This window comes from Haliotis rubra, unplaced genomic scaffold (assembly GCF_003918875.1).
Source record: "Haliotis rubra isolate DU_JTF1 unplaced genomic scaffold, ASM391887v1 Scf551, whole genome shotgun sequence".
Classification (NCBI taxonomy): Eukaryota; Metazoa; Mollusca; class Gastropoda; order Lepetellida; family Haliotidae; genus Haliotis; species Haliotis rubra.
In genome coordinates, this window is record NW_025767248.1 from 71258 (window position 1) to 89530 (window position 18273).

An 18273-nucleotide genomic window follows, 5' to 3' on the forward strand; every position below is an offset into this window, starting at 1 on the left:
GAGTGCGTCCGTCCGTCCGTGCACATTTGTCTTTTCCGGAGCAGAACTCTAAAACCGTTGAATATTTCTTCACCAAACTTGGCACATAGATAGATCTGGTGGTGTACTGGTGCTTTTTGGTAGTTTTGGAATTCTGAATAAAACATTTTTGGCGTTTCCATGGCAAAAAGTTCGACTTAGCCTGAAATTCGTGATAGTGCTCCTTTCTGGAGCAGAAGTTTAAAAACCTTTCAATACTCTCCTTCCACTTTTCTATATACACACCTAAATATTTGACATAATCATAACTCGTAGACATAATCATGAAGAGTATTTTGACATTACACACCTAAATATTTGACATAATCATAACTCGTGAGACATGGATTGCGGGGATATTGATGACTTTGTCTTCTTGTTTTCTTTTTTTTTTTCACCCACCCACCACTCATCAGCACCAGCTTGGAGATGAGAAACTTGCAATAAAAAATGTGGATGGCCCACCGCCTCCGTGGTGTAGTGGTTAGGCGGAAGGTCGCGGGTTCGATCCCCGACCGCGTCATACCAAAAGACGTTAAAATATGGTACTTGTTGGTCCCTGCCTGGCGCTCGGCATTAATGGGTACATCAAGGACTGGTCGGCTCGGAGTCAGTATAATGTGTCTGAGTGGGGTATTCATGCTTAACTGCGGCATGGTATCTCAGTGAGCTAGCACTATAAAACCAGCTTAAGTCTGGGCTAGTACAAGCAGCCGCACCTACACACACACACGCATGCACGTCGTCATATGAGCAAAATATTGTCAAGCACGACGTTAAACCCAATTTCACCTCACCTCTACGTGCCCTTCAAAGATTAGATGGTAATGATTTTGACTCAGATGAAAATGACAGTAGTCCTCATTTCCAGAGTAAATCTTGAAATCTGCACAATATTTGTACATCAAATTTGTCACACAGATATGTGTAGTGGTGGACATGTGCCTTTTTATAGGTTGATATATAACAATTATTTATCACATATTTTATATTAATTCACAACAAATATTTACCTTTGCAGGAGATATTGATGACTTTGTCTTCTTGTTTTATATTTTATTCACTTTCAACTTTGTCTTCTTGTTTTATATTTTATTCACTTTCAACTTTATATGCAGCAAGTGTTTCTTTTATATTTATGATAGGGTTTGAAGGAAACCAAATTGACCAAGACAACTATGTTTCAGGCAAGACTAGTGACATTTCCTTGTGGACGGCCACTTTTACCATTCAGTAGGTGGCAGATCTCTAGGAGGTGGTGGGACAAGTGATATAGATCATCATGTGTCATGCTCCCGTGATATAGATCATCATGTGTCATGCTCCCGTGATATAGATCATCATGTGTCATGCTCCCTCCCCAGGATTCTCTTTATACAACAAACATTAGTATCGTGTGTCATGACAACAGCATAGCTGCTCTAATATTGACTGGCAAGTCCTTTCCAACCTGTTTTCCTGACAAATGTCTGTTCAGAAATGTATATGAATACCTAACATGCTTGTCAAGAAAACTCTTTGATCTAGAGGTAAATGCACCTTTAGCTTGCCAAACATGTTAAAAATAGCTGTCTTTGTACAGCTTTGTCAATATTGTGAGAAGTTGGCAAGCTGCTGAGCGATCTGTTACAGACCCTGAAACAAATATATCCAAGAAAATCCATGCATGTCAATAATATCTGACAAGACTAGCTTTGGCAGTTTCAGTTGTGAAAATGAAGAATGATTATTGGCTCTTTTATTGAGTTAATTTCAGAACTGTTTTCCTGTAAAATATGTTTATTTGAGAAACTAGATCTTGGCCTAGGGTACTACAGGTGAACAAGGCCCTCAAGATGGCATTGGATGTTAATTAAAATGGATGGATCCTTTTGGAGATTTGTGTGCTTTCTCAAGCCTGTTTCAAGCCTCACCCTACTTCAGTGCAGCGTAGCAGCAAGGCTATAGTATCCTGAATGGGGGAAGTATAATCAACCTGTATCAAGCCTCACCATTCAGTGCAGCCTTGCAGCAAGGCTATAGTATCCTGAATGGGGGAAGTATAATCAACCTGTATCAAGCCTCACCATTCAGTGCAGCCTAGCAGCAAGGCTATAGTATCCTGAATGGGGGAAGTATAATCAACCTGTATCAAGCCTCACCATTCAGTGCAGCCTAGCAGCAAGGCTATAGTATCCTGAATGGGGGAAGTATAATCAACCTGTATCAAGCCTCACCATTCAGTGCAGCCTAGCAGCAAGGCTATAGTATCCTGAATGGGGGAAGTATAATCAACCTGTATCAAGCCTCACCATTCAGTGCAGCCTAGCAGCAAGGCTATAGTATCCTGAATTGGGGAAGTATAATCAACCTGTATCAAGCCTCACCATTCAGTGCAGCCTAGCAGCAAGGCTATAGTATCCTGAATGGGGGAAGTATAATCAACCTGTATCAAGCCTCACCATTCAGTGCAGCCTAGCAGCAAGGCTATAGTATCCTGAATGGGAAGTATAATCAACCTGTATCAAGCCTCACCATTCAGTGCAGCCTAGCAGCAAGGCTATAGTATCCTGAATTGGGGAAGTATAATCAACCTGTATCAAGCCTCACCATTCAGTGCAGCCTAGCAGCAAGGCTATAGTATCCTGAATGGGGGAAGTATAATCAACCTGTATCAAGCCTCACCATTCAGTGCAGCCTAGCAGCAAGGCTATAGTATCCTGAATTGGGGAAGTATAATCAACCTGTATCAAGCCTCACCATTCAGTGCAGCCTAGCAGCAAGGCTATAGTATCCTGAATGGGGGAAGTATAATCAACCTGTATCAAGCCTCACCATTCAGTGCAGCCTAGCAGCAAGGCTATAGTATCCTGAATGGGGAAGTATAATCAACCTGTATCAAAGCCTCACCATTCAGTGCAGCCTAGCAGCAAGGCTATAGTATTCTGAATGGGGAAGTATAATCAACCTGTATCAAGCCTCACCATTCAGTGCAGCCTAGCAGCAAGGCTATAGTATCCTGAATGGGGGAAGTATAATCAACCTGTATCAAGCCTCACCATTCAGTGCAGCCTAGCAGCAAGGCTATAGTATCCTGAATGGGGGAAGTATAATCAACCTGTATCAAGCCTCACCATTCAGTGCAGCCTAGCAGCAAGGCTATAGTATCCTGAATGGGGGAAGTATAATCAACCTGTATCAAGCCTCACCATTCAGTGCAGCCTTGCAGCAAGGCTATAGTATCCTGAATGGGGGAAGTATAATCAACCTGTATCAAGCCTCACCATTCAGTGCAGCCTAGCAGCAAGGCTATAGTATCCTGAATCAATGGGGGAAGTATAATCAACCTGTATCAAGCCTCACCATTCAGTGCAGCCTAGCAGCAAGGCTATAGTATCCTGAATGGGGGAAGTATAATCAACCTGTATCAAGCCTCACCATTCAGTGCAGCCTAGCAGCAAGGCTATAGTATCCTGAATGGGGGAAGTATAATCAACCTGTATCAAGCCTCACCATTCAGTGCAGCCTAGCAGCAAGGCTATAGTATCCTGAATGGGGGAAGTATAATCAACCTGTATCAAGCCTCACCATTCAGTGCAGCCTAGCAGCAAGGCTATACTATAGCCTATAGTATCCTGAGTGAATGGAGAGCATGATACACCTGCATTCAAGCCTCACCCTCTAGTCTGTCTCACAGTCACTGTATGCAATGTTAAAGCCCCTGGCAAGCTCAGGTTCAGGTGGACTAAAGCTTAGTCTCTGAATATTATATTTAATTTTGATTGTAACAAATAAGCCCATCTAAATTGAAAACCGTAGGAAATGTGAACTTGCTTCATGTAGGGCTTGACCATTGCAAGGCTGTAGGGGAAATGATATGGTTCAGGTTCATGTTCAGGTTTCACCCTCCTGAGCAGCCTCCAAGCAAGGCCATAGTATCCTGAATGTGGAGTAAAATCACTTGATTAATTCTCTTGAAGAATCTTTCATTGCTGTCATGTGCATTTTGTTCTCTGTGTATGACAGGGGTCGGCTTATCTACAGGTTACACTTTTCGCCAAACAGTTTTTCTGATAGTTAGAAAACAACATCATATCGCTTTGCATGAACAAACAAGACAAAATAATCATAACTAAGCTTATGCAACAGCACTTTCGTGTATTGCTGGCAAGTTTTAATGCATGAACGATTTGATATGGTTTCCGCGATCTTGCTGTTGCCACCACGAAAACAGTTTGTTGACATGTGATCGTCCAGTTACAACAAACATGACTTTTAGTGGAACAATATATATATATGTATCCATTTTCTGTCAAAGTTATTAATATCGGAGGGACACACATTTTCACCGCAGCTGATTTTAACATTCTTGAATGACATTTTGAGTAAAATTAATAAACTAGATTGCAAACTTATGTCCAAATATGCAAAGAACACAATATATTATGAGATGGTGTAACAACAGGATTAACTTGCATAATTCATCAGATTTGTTCACACACTATTCTGATGACTGATCACAACGTGAAGATGAACAAAGGCTGGTGGTTCAGCTTATGTACGGAACACACCATTTATATACTGATTTTAAGGGTCAGGTTAAAACCTCGGTTTATATTAGGTAGTATACTGTACTTTATGGGTGGTAACTCTGACATTGCACTTCTATAATACCCCCATACCTGATGGGTACCTATGACATGTCTCGTGGATAATTATGGCATGTTTCCCTGGTCCTAGACGTGATTTGTAAATATGATGTGTCCTGCGTGTGTGCCTGTTACACCATAGGGCCCCCTTCTTCACTCCCCTAGACATGCAGTCAGGAGGACACACTAAAGAAGATGACGCCGAAGTAACTCAGACTGCGTGTAAAATAGAGGCAACTGTTGCTGTATGTTCTAGACTCAGCTGCTGGAAATGACAGAGAATATTGGCTGAAAAATGACCATCAAAATGTGGAATTATTTATTTGGCATTTAAATATTATCGTTGGGTTGTGGCATGTGACCAGAATTTCTCCTATAACAAGAATTTGTGTCCTGCATGTTGATGTTCAGCCAGAGAACTTCTGAACTGTTTACATGCAATCTAGCAGATTGCTAAAAATACACGCTAAAAATATATCTGATGAGACCCAGCTTTTACCAAGCTTCACTGTGTATTTCTGAAGAGCTGTTTGTGGCAGCAAGATAGTGGTGTAAGCTGGCCCTCTCTCTATATATATGTTACTGCGTGTTATGTGACCTGAATGCAGGCAACTGGCTTCATCCAGGAATGGGGCCAGCATGCTGTTGTGTAATATGGTACATTCACACAAAGCATAGCCAGCTGTTTACACCAGTCAACACACAGCAGCTCCACCGAGATAACAAACCCTGGCCCTGTGCCAAGCCGCTGAGTCAAATCTTGCAGCCAACCAGCAAGCAAGCTGGCGGGGAGAGGACTGGAGGGGTGGAGATGTAAGTGGGACAGTCACGTGTAGCCTGCACTAGACTCGGTGGCATATAGTGGTTCGGCTGAGTCATGCCATTTACTGATAATAGCCCTCCCTCTTGCCTCATTCTGATACTTGGGGTGAACCAGTTTAAGCAGCAGCAGCAGCAGCAGCATCGACCAACAGCTGCCACTGTTTATACATGTACTGCAGTTGCTGCAGTCACATGACCCGCTATTGATTTTACAGCCTCACTGACTCATTCAAGTGAATGTCCGGGAAATATTTAGTTGTGTGAGCAAACAAGGTTGTCGGAAGTGCTGTTGCCAGGAGCTTTGGGAAGGTCAAGGTCGTTTGATATTTATATTTGCGTACCTGGGGCACACAGATAGTATTGCCTGCCCTTGGGAATGTCATTAGGACTGATAAACAAGGTGTCACGTGACTGACTGACTGACTGCACTGTCTGCAGGCCGAGTCCACGTTGAGCAGGGGGGTGGAGATTATTTGACTTTGGCCAGTTCATGTATATTCTGAACAGGGAGGGGATTTCACATGGCAGATGAACCATTGAAGATTTGGGACATGATGCAACCTAGCTATGGGTGTTAAATAATTTCTTCTCTATGTAATATGAATACAACATGATTGGTCATTTGTAGAGATGAATGAAAATAAGAATATAAGAGACCCAACATTTTGCCTTCTATTGCTTCATGCTTCAAGGCTGGTGTGTAAAGTTATGGCTGGCTGACTGCCAATGACTGCTCTATACTTACACTCAGTGTGTCTGACAATCCTACCCTGATGCAGCTGTGATGGTGAGAACTACTGACAGGCAGCATATGATGGTGAATCGTTGCTATCAATATAACAGGTGCACACTCTGGGTCATGTATTAATACAGCTGACATGAGCATCAAACCACAGTGGGAAAAGTGGAGTGACTTGTTATCTGGAACAGGTGCTAGTACTGGACCAGATCTGATAACAGTGTTTGAAAGGATGCTAATTGTTGATAGTGGTAAAACAAATTACTGATGTATTGAACTTGATATTTGTGATATATGTTTTTAGATTTAATGCAATTTCTTATGCAAAGTAATTTGTTTTGATCTTACTTGTCTCATTACTTCCCTCTACAAGATTTTAGAAGTACATTATATTTTATTCCAGTACAAACGTTTTATGATAGACTAGTAAACTTATTTTTATAGAATTCTCTCTAATTTTGTTATTATTCACTCTTTAGCCCTGGATATACTCCTCACAAAATATTAAGCAACAAGTATTTTCAGTGTTATATGTTTATCAATCACGATAGCGATTTTTGACGACGTTACTGAAAGGTAAATGTTCAAAGACTCCATAACCTTAAGTGACTGTCAAATTGATTTATCTGATAACATTGACAACATCACCCGAACACAACCACCCTCAGAAACAACATGCAAAATGTGTGTCATGAATGTGCTCCACTCTTCACACATGCACCCTGATCGGTGTTAACCTAAATGTAATCATTCCTCTGGTACAACAAGCAGGTCCTAACTACATTTTTATGGATGATAATGCCTGTCCATGGATACTAATGCCTGAGAAAGAGTTGTAAACGATGTTGTTTAGATCAACAACATCACACATATGGACTGGCCTGCAAGGTCACTTGATCTGAATCCCATTGAACATGCATGGGGCATTATTGAAAGTCGTGTTTACGGTCTGTAAGTCTATTATTGCTCAATACAATTTCATTTCATTTTGTTAATTGTTTGTAATATGTTTCACCTTGCTATTGCATCATTTCATGATTTGCGATTTCAATACATGGAAATGTAATGAAACTAAACATTTGTGTTGCTTAACTTTTTGTGAGGAGTATATATTGATCAGCATGTCTGTGTTCTGTTCTGGAGTTTCTTGAAAATGTTCCAGATACATGGTCAGTACACACCATTGTGTTGTACCTACAGGAAAGGTGTGTTGTCCCAGATACATGGTCAGTACACACCATTGTGTTGTACCTACAGGAAGGATGTGTTGTCCCAGATACATGGTCAGTACACACCATTGTGTTGTACCTACAGGAAGGCTGTGTTGTCCCAGATACATGGTCAGTACACACCATTGTGTTGTACCTACAAGAAGGGTGTGTTGTCCCAGATACATGGTCAGTACACACCATTGTGTTGTACCTACAGGAAGGGTGTGTTGTCCCAGATACATGGTCAGTACACACCATTGTGTTGTACCTACAGGAAGGGTGTGTTGTCCCAGATACATGGTCAGTACACACCATTGTGTTGTACCTACAGGAAGGGTGTGTTGTCCTAGATACATGGCCAGTACACACCATTGTGTTGTACCTACAGGGAGGGTGTGTTGTCCCAGATACATGGCCAGTACACACCATTGTGTTGTACCTACAGGAAAGGTGTGTTGTCCCAGATACATGGTCAGTACACACCATTGTGTTGTACCTACAGGAAGGCTGTGTTGTCCCAGATACATGGTCAGTACACACCATTGTGTTGTACCTACAGGAAGGCTGTGTTGTCCCAGATACATGGTCAGTACACACCATTGTGTTGTACCGACAGGAAGGGTGTGTTGTCCCAGATACATGGTCAGTACACACCATTGTGTTGTACCTACAGGAAAGGTGTGTTGTCCCAGATACATGGTCAGTTCCCCCCATTGTGTTGTACCTACAGGAAGGGTGTGTTGTCCCAGATACATGGTCAGTACACACCATTGTGTTGTATCTACAGGAAGGCTGTGTTGTCCCAGATACATGGTCAGTACACACCATTGTGTTGTACCGACAGGAAGGGTGTGTTGTCTCAGATACATGGTCAGTATACACCATTGTGTTGTACCTACAGGAAGGCTGTGTTGTCCCAGATACATGGTCAGTACACACCATTGTGTTGTACCGACAGGAAGGGTGTGTTGTCTCAGATACATGGTCAGTATACACCATTGTGTTGTACCTACAGGAAGGCTGTGTTGTCTCAGATACATGGCCAGTACACACCATTGTATTGTACCTACAGGAAGGCTGTGTTGTCCCAGATACATGGCCAGTACACACCATTGTGTTGTACCTACAGGAAGGGTGTGTTGTCCCAGATACATGGTCAGTACACACCATTGTGTTGTACCTACAGGGAGGGTGTGTTGTCCCAGATACATGGCCAGTACACACCATTGTGTTGTACCTACAGGAAGGCTGTGTTGTCCCAGATACATGGCCAGTACACACCATTGTGTTGTACCTACAGGAAGGATGTGTTGTCCCAGATACATGGTCAGTACACACCATTGTGTTGTACCTACAGGAAGGATGTGTTGTCCCAGATACATGGTCAGTACACACCATTGTGTTGTACCTACAGGAAGGGTTCGTTGTCCCAGATACATGGTCAGTACACACCATTGTGTTGTACCTACAGGGAGGGTGTGTTGTCCCAGATACTTGGTCAGTACACACCATTGTGTTGTACCTACAGGAAGGGTGTGTTGTCCCAGATACATGGCCAGTACACACCATTGTGTTGTACCTACAGGAAGGGTGTGTTGTCCCAGATACATGGTCAGTACACACCATTGTGTTGTACCTACAGGGAGGGTGTGTTGTCCCAGATACATGGTCAGTACACACCATTGTGTTGTACCTACAGGAAGGCTGTGTTGTCTCAGATACATGGTCAGTACACACCATTGTGTTGTATCTACAGGAAGGATGGAATGTTCACCTTCAGTTGAGTATATTATGTGATCATTGAGAAATTAGTGAGTGGTCCCAGTTACAAAGCCTGTATAGTCTATGCAGTTGTCCTGAACATGTTCAATGACCTGTTCGAACATGTTCAATGACGTGCCCAGATGGCTCCTGTCTGCTGGAACATGTTCAATGACCTTCTCAGATGGCTCCTGTCTGCTGGAACATGTTCAGTGACCTGCTCAGATGGCGCCTGATTGCTGAATGGTATCTCTTATTAACTATGATAGTTGGCGCACAAATTATGCCGTTTGCAAAATGTAAACTTCTTGTGGTAGTCACTTGGAGATGTCTCAAACAATGGCCTCCCTCAGTGTTCAGTCCTCAATTTCGTTGGTAAACCAGTCCTTAGACACATTCTCTTCACAATGATGTAGAATTTTAAGAACATAGCTGTCTTATGATTCGCTTATTAAATCTATCACTTTTTTGCAACATCTGAAAACTCACACTTGAATTTATTACCCATATATTACCAACATATTTAATGTTACTAAACAAAATGTTCTTTGACACTTCTGCAATGGGTCCACGTATAAAATGTCCAGGTTCAAAATAAAAGTGTTTGAAGCAGATCTTTAAATGAATTTAATCAAGGATTAATTAAATTCTAGACATCTAAGTTACATGTCCATTTTGCATGTAATCATGTTATGTAACTTAAGTGACATCTTGACTCTTGTCTGGACACTAGGTAATGATGTTTAATACCAAAGTATGCTTGAGAAATATTGTCACAGTCACCTAGTACAACACATCCACAAAGTTTTAAAGTTTAAGTATAGGTATCCATTTCCTACTCAAAATGTCCACAATAACACAATTTAACCGAACACTTTCATCAAAGTCTGAAAGTCATTGAACATGAGGATGGTTTCCATTGTTGTAATGCTATTGGTGCCCTTAGGTCACATGCTTACGTTTGAATGGTCACAATCCTTATAGCTGATTATGGCAAAAACAACGTCATTAGCAACCAATTTGTATCCAACAAAACTTCTGCCAAGGCTAATGTAATATTATTGCTGTTCAGAGCTTTGAAGCAATTCCTAACATCAAAGAAACATACAAATAAAGAGGCAGACGCAGAGGTGTTTCCAGCTGTTGTCTCCTGTTTGTGAGCAGAAACCCACTGTTATAGGGAAATAACCGAAGGTTGCAGAAAACTGGGTTCTACTACTTTCTCTTCACAAAGATATTTGTTAGCAAAATTTGTGATCGCCCTAGTTTTGCTTTATATGGTTTCTTTAAAATGCTGCTATCCAATGTAGATTGAATGCAGAAATTACTCGAGCGAAAAGTACTGCGCTAACGGTGCATGTGTGGTCAAAAGGCCAATTATCCAGATGATGTTTAATATGTGAATAGTTTAACGAAGCATGTTGCTACAAATTGCTAGGTTAAAAATTGGCAGACACTGACCACGAACTTGTGCCAAATAAGAACGCAAGAGCCAATATATGGCAGAATTTTGTACTCAAAGGAGATCTATCGGCAAAATAGATGGGCATATTGCTGTTTGCAAGCTTTGGACTGTTCAAGTAAAGTGCAAGGGCGATGGCACGTCAAATTTATACAACTGATATGACAAAGTCACAAAATAAAACGATAAAGTCTAAAACACTTTGGTATAAGTCGTACTTATTTATTATAGTAATGACATTACTTCATGGTCCAGTTCAATCAAAATCATTAAACAATCAGATTCGCAGTTACTGCAGCATGGTATACCACAGTAAATACCGTGGTACTTGAACAGAAACCTTGGTATACCGTGGTACTGAAATTTTCATGGTACCCAACCCTACTTGATTGATTATTGGAACCAATCCTGCCAAACAAAAACGTTGCAGGCTTTACGAACAGACAAATGATGTATTGTGAATCTTCTAGAAAACTACATGCAAGACACTGAGTCAACAACTGAGGGTACACTGTGTTTAAGAAAAGTGATTCTATTGGTAGCCCCGAGAGACTTTGATTTTGTGTGAAGAAACTGCTTCATTATGGAGGTATTATTGTGACAAGTGTACTGTGTAAAGCTTATTTGAGAACTTTTCGAAAGAGTGCATGCCATTTTTTACATTTATAACTCCTTAACCTCAAACATATTGAAGCCAGTCCTTAGAAATTGATGCACAATGTCCGCAATCATCTCTTAATTTAATCATTGACATACAGAAAACTGAAAAACAGTACGAAATCAGTGACATCATTCAGCAAAATAATGCAACGTTTTGTCATCATCTAATCAGAAAACAGAAGTTTGTGAGAGTGTCCTAATGTTTTTTTTAAAAAAAACATAATGCTAAATGGACGGCTTGGATAGACGGTTAATTTCTGCAACTGATTCACTTCAATCTGTTTTCAGCAAACCACACAGACACAATGGAGGTTGATGGAGCTGTGGAGATCCCTGGCAACCGGGCCACAGTGCTTCGCGGCCATGAGTCTGAGGTATTCATCTGTGCCTGGAACCCAACCAATGATCTCTTGGCTTCAGGGTAAGTTGACTGATGCAACTGACTAATGAAAAAAACGCAGTTATTCAGATATATCCCTACTTTGATCACTGGTCAGTGGTAATTGAAGTGAAAAGAAACTCTTTTGTTACATTCACAATGTTTGAATACACACTGCCATTTAGAAAGTGGTCAAATGTAGCACATGTTCTCAGTAAAGTTGGGTTGAGTCCGATCCGGAATTGAAATCCACTCTCAGAGTCAGGCACCAAATCGCCTGGTGATTTGGGTCACTTGGTTGGGGTGTTGTTGCAGGCAGCACTCGGCAGTATTCCAGCTACAGTCAGCTCTGGTTAATCCGACACTCATTAATCCGACAATCACGTTAATCCGACAAAAAATTAGGGAACCATTTAAAACAGTGATAATTACTCTCGTTAATCCGACATTCTCGCATTCCGACTCCGACACACCAATCTAGCAACTGATTATTGTAAATACATTGTAAAAACATTCGTTTATCCGACAATCAACGCAGCCGGTCCGATGATCCGACCGTATACAAACAATCACACGTGAGTGGTAATTAGCGTTTGCCTTACTGGCTGCTTGACACCGACGTCAGTGAACATCACACTTGTTAATTAGGAACACAGGATAATTAATTGAGACGATTTAATCAAGAAATAACAGTAGAGCGAGCTGTATAAAATGTTTACAACCGAAATGAGTTTTCATCGCAAGATGTTCACCACCTGCTAAGCGACCCCTTGTAGAAGTTACGCCATTGATCAAGAAAGAAATCTCCTTTTGAAGAAAGACAAACCCCAGACAACACAACAAGAAGTCATCACTTTTGCTGAGCAGAAATTTGATGTGAAGATTGGACGATCAACCGTATCTGACCTCCTGAAGCAGTCTGCTTAGTGGTTGAGCGTCTCTACGACTGATTCCAATGCTTCAAGCTATCTGAGGCCAAAACATCGTTGAACACTTTGCAAACATTTCTGACACACCACTTAGACGTGTTTGATGTTAATGGCCATCAAAGACTTTTTCAAGTTATAAATTATATATGTTATGATAAACGCCTGATTGTACATTAGACGTCCACATGTTATTATGGAATTAGTTGTATGGAAACTGTAACATATTCAACATCCGGTCATAATGGCAGCTGATATCGCGGTAAAACAAGCGTGAGTTTTGTGCCAATGTGGTCATGAAATAGATATGAAACTGTTAAACTACGTGATTATATATGTATGTTATGCCATCTATGACTGTTAATAAATGATAACAAGTATGTATTGTTAGTATTTTTTATTTCTGTGAATATTTTTACGTACGATGAAGATAACTAGATCTACCATTTCTGATATGCATGCAACAGTATGACGATCATGACATTTAGTGAACATTGATATTTTCACACAAATACATTAATCCGACATTTTCAGTAATCCGACATTTCCGTTAATCCGACATATTTCTCTGCAACCACAAGTGTCGGATTAATGAGAGTTGACTGTATATGGCAGCTGGCTGTTAATAATCCAGTCTGGACCAGACAATCCAGTCATCAATTGCATGATTAGCAATCTACGCAGTTGGGATGCAATGGCGTGTCAACCACGTCAGCGAGCCTGACCACCCAATCCTGTTAATCCTCTTACGACAAACATGGGTTGCTGAAGACCAATTCTAACCTGGAACTTCACACAGAGTGTAATCCCAAATATAATGTGTTACTTGTGACCACTTCCTAAGTGTCATTGTGTATTCATAGCTTTCAGCCATGGGAGACATATCAAGTTACACTTATCATCAGGGGGGTACACAAAGTACTGGTTGTCTAACTTCCATTTTTGTGGAAGCCGCAGTGGCTGACTCTGTATGCTCGCAATATTGGGTGCCTGACTGGGAGAGTGTGGATTCAAATCCCAGATGGGACTCAACCCAACAAAAGTACAAGGATCTGTACTTTACGATGAATATGTAATCGAAATATAGTGTGTTACATTCAAAACATACATGGTAGTGCTGTTTTAGTCAGTATTTTGAGAGTGCTTTTGAAGAGTGTGAAATATATTGTGATGTGTGCAGGTCTGGTGACTCGACAGCTCGCATCTGGAACATGAACGACAACAGCAGCAACGCCAACCAGCTGGTGCTGAGACACTGTATACAGAAAGGGGGGACTGAAGTCCCCAGTAATAAGGATGTCACGTCTCTGGACTGGAATGTTAGTATGGCTTCCGACAACAGGCTGTCAACATGTGCTGCTACTCTGTATTAGTCACAAAGGGAAACAACTCTTGGTCTTACTCACAAGGGGTAAACTGCTCTCTCTGTCACAAACAGGGAAAAAGGTCTATGATTTTGTGTATGAATTGGAGACTTCTGGTTAAATTTGAGTCACTATGTATACAAAGAAAACTTATGCTTATTTGTGTTGTTGAAAAGGACACTGAACTAAGAAAGAAAGTCCCATGGGGAAGTCATTTTCTCCCAAAACCACATGACTTATTTCAATGTTTCAATATTGAATAGATGATTGTTTGTTTGTGTGGATACATTACTTATGTATTTGTTGATGTTTCAGTGTGATGGTACATTACTGGCTACAGGGTCATATGATGGTTATGCGAGAATATGGAGTACAGACGGTAAGTTGGCAATGGAGACACTTTGATTTGTGAAAATCTAATAGTAATTTCTAGGAAGGGAAACATTATGACGCATAATTTTTCCTTATCCTGACTCATGTATTATTGCTTGTCTCCTTCCTTCCGCGAACGTCAGTGGAACACTTGTATCTCCTTTTTGAAGCTCCCTTCCAAAAAGCAGACGTAAAATCACTACTCACCACGAGTTGTCTCCCTCTCCGTTTTGGCGGGAAACAGAGCCACCCGTCTTCCCACTCCTCACTCTCTCCTTCTTCGCCCTGGTGGACGGTTGGGAGAGCACCTGTGTCTCCAACACGGCACTATATCCTTTGCTAACTTAGTTATTTCCCTATAAGTTACCTTTATAAGGTTTCAGGATGTATCCTTCTACAATATGGTTTGAAATTTATTAGCAAATTTGACTGTTTATTCACGGTTTCACGTGATTGTTCAGTTTGTTTACATTTCATGAAAACCTGTTTTCATTGTAGGTTTAGGTTCTCTGCTGCAGACCCGCATTTATTGTGCCCCAGTTGCACCACAATATGTACTTCCAGCTCTCGCTGTAAATTATGTCAGCAATTAACAAAAATTGAATTTAATAATTATTATTTCTCTGTACTTAGAAACGTGCTAAGGATAAATCCAGGCGGCTGTTACAAGTCATGGCTAAACCGGCTGAGTCCCTTAAGAGCTGTCTGTCGTTGTCAGACGACATACTTCCATCCAGTGACCTGCCGAGGGGCGTCTTCAGAAGATGTCAGTGTGGGATGAAGTCCGCCATTACGTCGAAGATAAGATCTTCTACGTCGGACAACTCCTCAACCCATACGAAGAAGAACAGGCCATCTTCGTCGCAGAAGAAGCCTTACACCCTTACACCTCTACTGGGAGCTCTTCACAGACTACAAGGACCTTCTCTGCTGAGATCGTCCCGATGGAAGAAATAGGCTTGTACGTAGAAGAGCCTATCCTCATCCCAGAGATACTGCATAAGAAGAAGACGCAGGCCTCAGCAACGGTAACGTCAGCACAGTCTGAGTTACCTTCTACACTGGCAGCAGGGACCCATGAGGTACAGCGATCCCTAGACCATATCGCTACCCTCTCAGATGCGTCATATCTACAGTTGTCGCAGACATTCAACCCCGGGACCTTCATGCAGCAATTCTCCCAACAGATGATGGACCTGATGGAGAAGCGCTTCGCGCAGGAAAGGACCTTGCATGATGGTCAGGCAGTCGCCTCTCATGCTCAAGTCAGGACCAGTGCTGCACGAAGGACCCCGCACCGGTGGTTCATCTGAGATATCTATAAGAGGTTCTAGCTCTAGGACTAAGAGCAGACCTACCCTGCACGACGTCAACGAACCTGCGCGAAGGAAGGGACATTCATCCAACCAAAATAGATGGTCATGATGATGAAGCTAATGAAGAGCCTTCGCGCAGGCTACCTACATCACAGAGAGGCTTACACCTCCAAGAAGATACAGAGAGACGTCTCAGGACTCAGACCCTCAATAAAAAATCTCTCACCTGCGCGAAGGTCGTCAGATAGATCATCAAGAATGTCACCATCACCATGCAGGTCGTCACGGGATTTACCACATAGGAATATATTGCCTTCGCGAAGGCAACCCGGACGCGTAGGCGGCTCACCTCCGCGCGGGTTGCCATACAGATCTCCTCTTAGAACTACACATAGTTCTACGTACGCATCTCCACACAGATTGCCATGCAGATCTCCATGCAGGGAGGATACTCAACGATCATATCCAACTGGACATGATACAGAGGACGATGGCGGAATCATATTTTCGGACTGAGAAATAAAATATTGGATGGCTAATGGACTGGACCTAGCATCTAAACAAAAGAATGAAGCATTCACGTACCTAATGAAGGACGATGATGTAGTCACAATCACCCTACCTCCAACTGACCCGGTCTCGGACGTACCTGAGGACCTTGACGCAGCCTTCAGGAAGGCAACAAAGTTCAAGTCTCCAAATATCCCACAGTTCAACGCAAAAAGCTGCAACACTCTCAGATGCGTCACTACATCTGCAGTCGTGTATTTTTATGCAGCAAATGACGGACCTAATGGACGGTTCGTGCAAGCCTAAAGGACGAAGCTGCGGGAGGTAATCGGCATGAAGAAATGTGTGAAGGATCACGCACTTGACAGTCATGCTCTGCAGTTTCGACGATTAATATAGACGTCTTTGGACCATCCCACTTCACCCTCAGACCTTGATCTTCGTTCTGAGCCTATACGAAGGAACTCTTCAGCATGGAGGAAGAGATCTTCGCCTGCGCAAAGACAGAGGGATACATGTCGAAGTTCAAGAGGGGTACTCTTGTACTCTTGTCCGAATTCATCACCAGCGCAGATCTTCAGATTGAATCCAGGACAGGATTCACATCGTTGAGAAATTTTAGATAGATATATCTACATCAGAAGATAATAACGGGACTCATGTCCAAATAGAGATCTTCACTTGCGTACAGATCTTCAGGTATTCACATTGGCGTGGTTCAGCACAGCCTTGCTAAGGCTATGAAGTTACAAAGTCAACATATTCCCAACGTCCAAGCTTGGGAATTCCTGCTACTTTACATGGGACCCTGCATAAAGGCTCCAGAGATTGATGTAAACTACAAAATCATCAATGACTCCCTTTGTAGAACTTACAACAAAGTTGAGCATCAACTCTACAAGAACCTGTGTGTTTCAACACAAAGAGGGTATTTTACGACGCTTCATTGAGATCGATGAATGCAGTCTACAAGTGGCAGCGCTGAGGAGGTGTAGAATTCAGCTGATCATCTGTATAAAAGGACGACTGCCTTATCTTCAGGTCTGAAGTAACAGTCACAGCAGCCAGGAAAACAGCCTACCTACATCGGTATTACGCGGTGAAATCTTTCGCGCGTTTACCATGAAACCCTCTATACACGTGGTCACTCGTATAACTCCAGAAGGCTACGGACAAGACCGAGTGTTGATGAGATATCAACGACTGCACAAGATTCTACAAGGACCTTTTTTTCTGCTACACGGTGCGTCACATCGCGGGAAGCTAAAGGAATCAAAATGCTTCATTTTGATTGGTCCATGAGACAACGCGCCCTGCGCAGAAGTCGGACGTAGTTCAGATGTCAGGGAATTGTTTACAAGTGACAACAACCTTTCAACGTGGGAGGAAGGCCTCAATTACAGTCCAGTTAGACGGGAACTACGTGATTCGGCTGTCTTCACGGGGTTAGACACCTTCCCTGTCAGCATTAAAGACGGTTCATCAGGCGAATTGCAGCAACATACGTTTGACGGACTTTTGGTTACGGCAGCCAGTCTACTTTATATAGACTTCACAACGATGGCAGTCACAGAGTCGGACATTGCTTCGTTTCCCTTACGGACATGGCAAGGGTTTCACGATCGTTGGATCTAGATACAAGCCATTGTATCTCAAGCACTGCTCTCTCCGTTATTACTACGAAGTTGGCAGAGTCTACTCAGTCCTCAAGTCGGAACTAGAGCCTACACAGGACCTGCAGTTCCTAGCAATTCGACTCATCACAACAAAAAAACGCATAACAGTACCAGAGGACCGTTGGCTAAAGATACAACAGATGGTATCACAAGCTCTACTCTCTCCGTGGCCACTCCGACAGTGGCAGAGTCTGTCGGGTCTCCTCACATCAGCACAGGATATGACGCGCAGAGGGAGATTACAACTACGCCCACTACAGGTCTTCGTAATTGCACATCTGGACGATCCGGACTCCCGGACAGACTAAAACCATATCTACTATGGTGGACTCAGAGGAGGCACCTACTTAGCAGAGCCGGAGTGCAAAACGCATCTCTATGTGGACGCATCTCTCCAAGGATGGGGAGCACACCTCGACAACGAAGTGT

The 18273-nt window shown here is 42.4% G+C and overlaps 1 protein-coding gene across 2 annotated transcripts in view; it reads left to right on the plus strand.

The window, feature by feature from the left end:
- Positions 1-18273, plus strand: part of LOC124253787 (F-box-like/WD repeat-containing protein TBL1XR1) — a 70698-nt gene that overhangs the window by 22819 nt on the left and 29606 nt on the right. The window contains exons 1-4 of one of the 2 annotated variants that reach the window (XM_046687635.1): positions 6318-6458; positions 11590-11722; positions 13787-13925; positions 14286-14349. In XM_046687635.1, coding sequence (XP_046543591.1) covers positions 6347-6458; positions 11590-11722; positions 13787-13925; positions 14286-14349 — 448 coding nt within the window. In that variant the 5' untranslated portion in view covers positions 6318-6346. Of the gene's footprint in view, positions 1-6317; positions 6459-11589; positions 11723-13786; positions 13926-14285; positions 14350-18273 lie in introns of those variants that run through there. The other variant, XM_046687634.1, reaches the window with a different exon arrangement.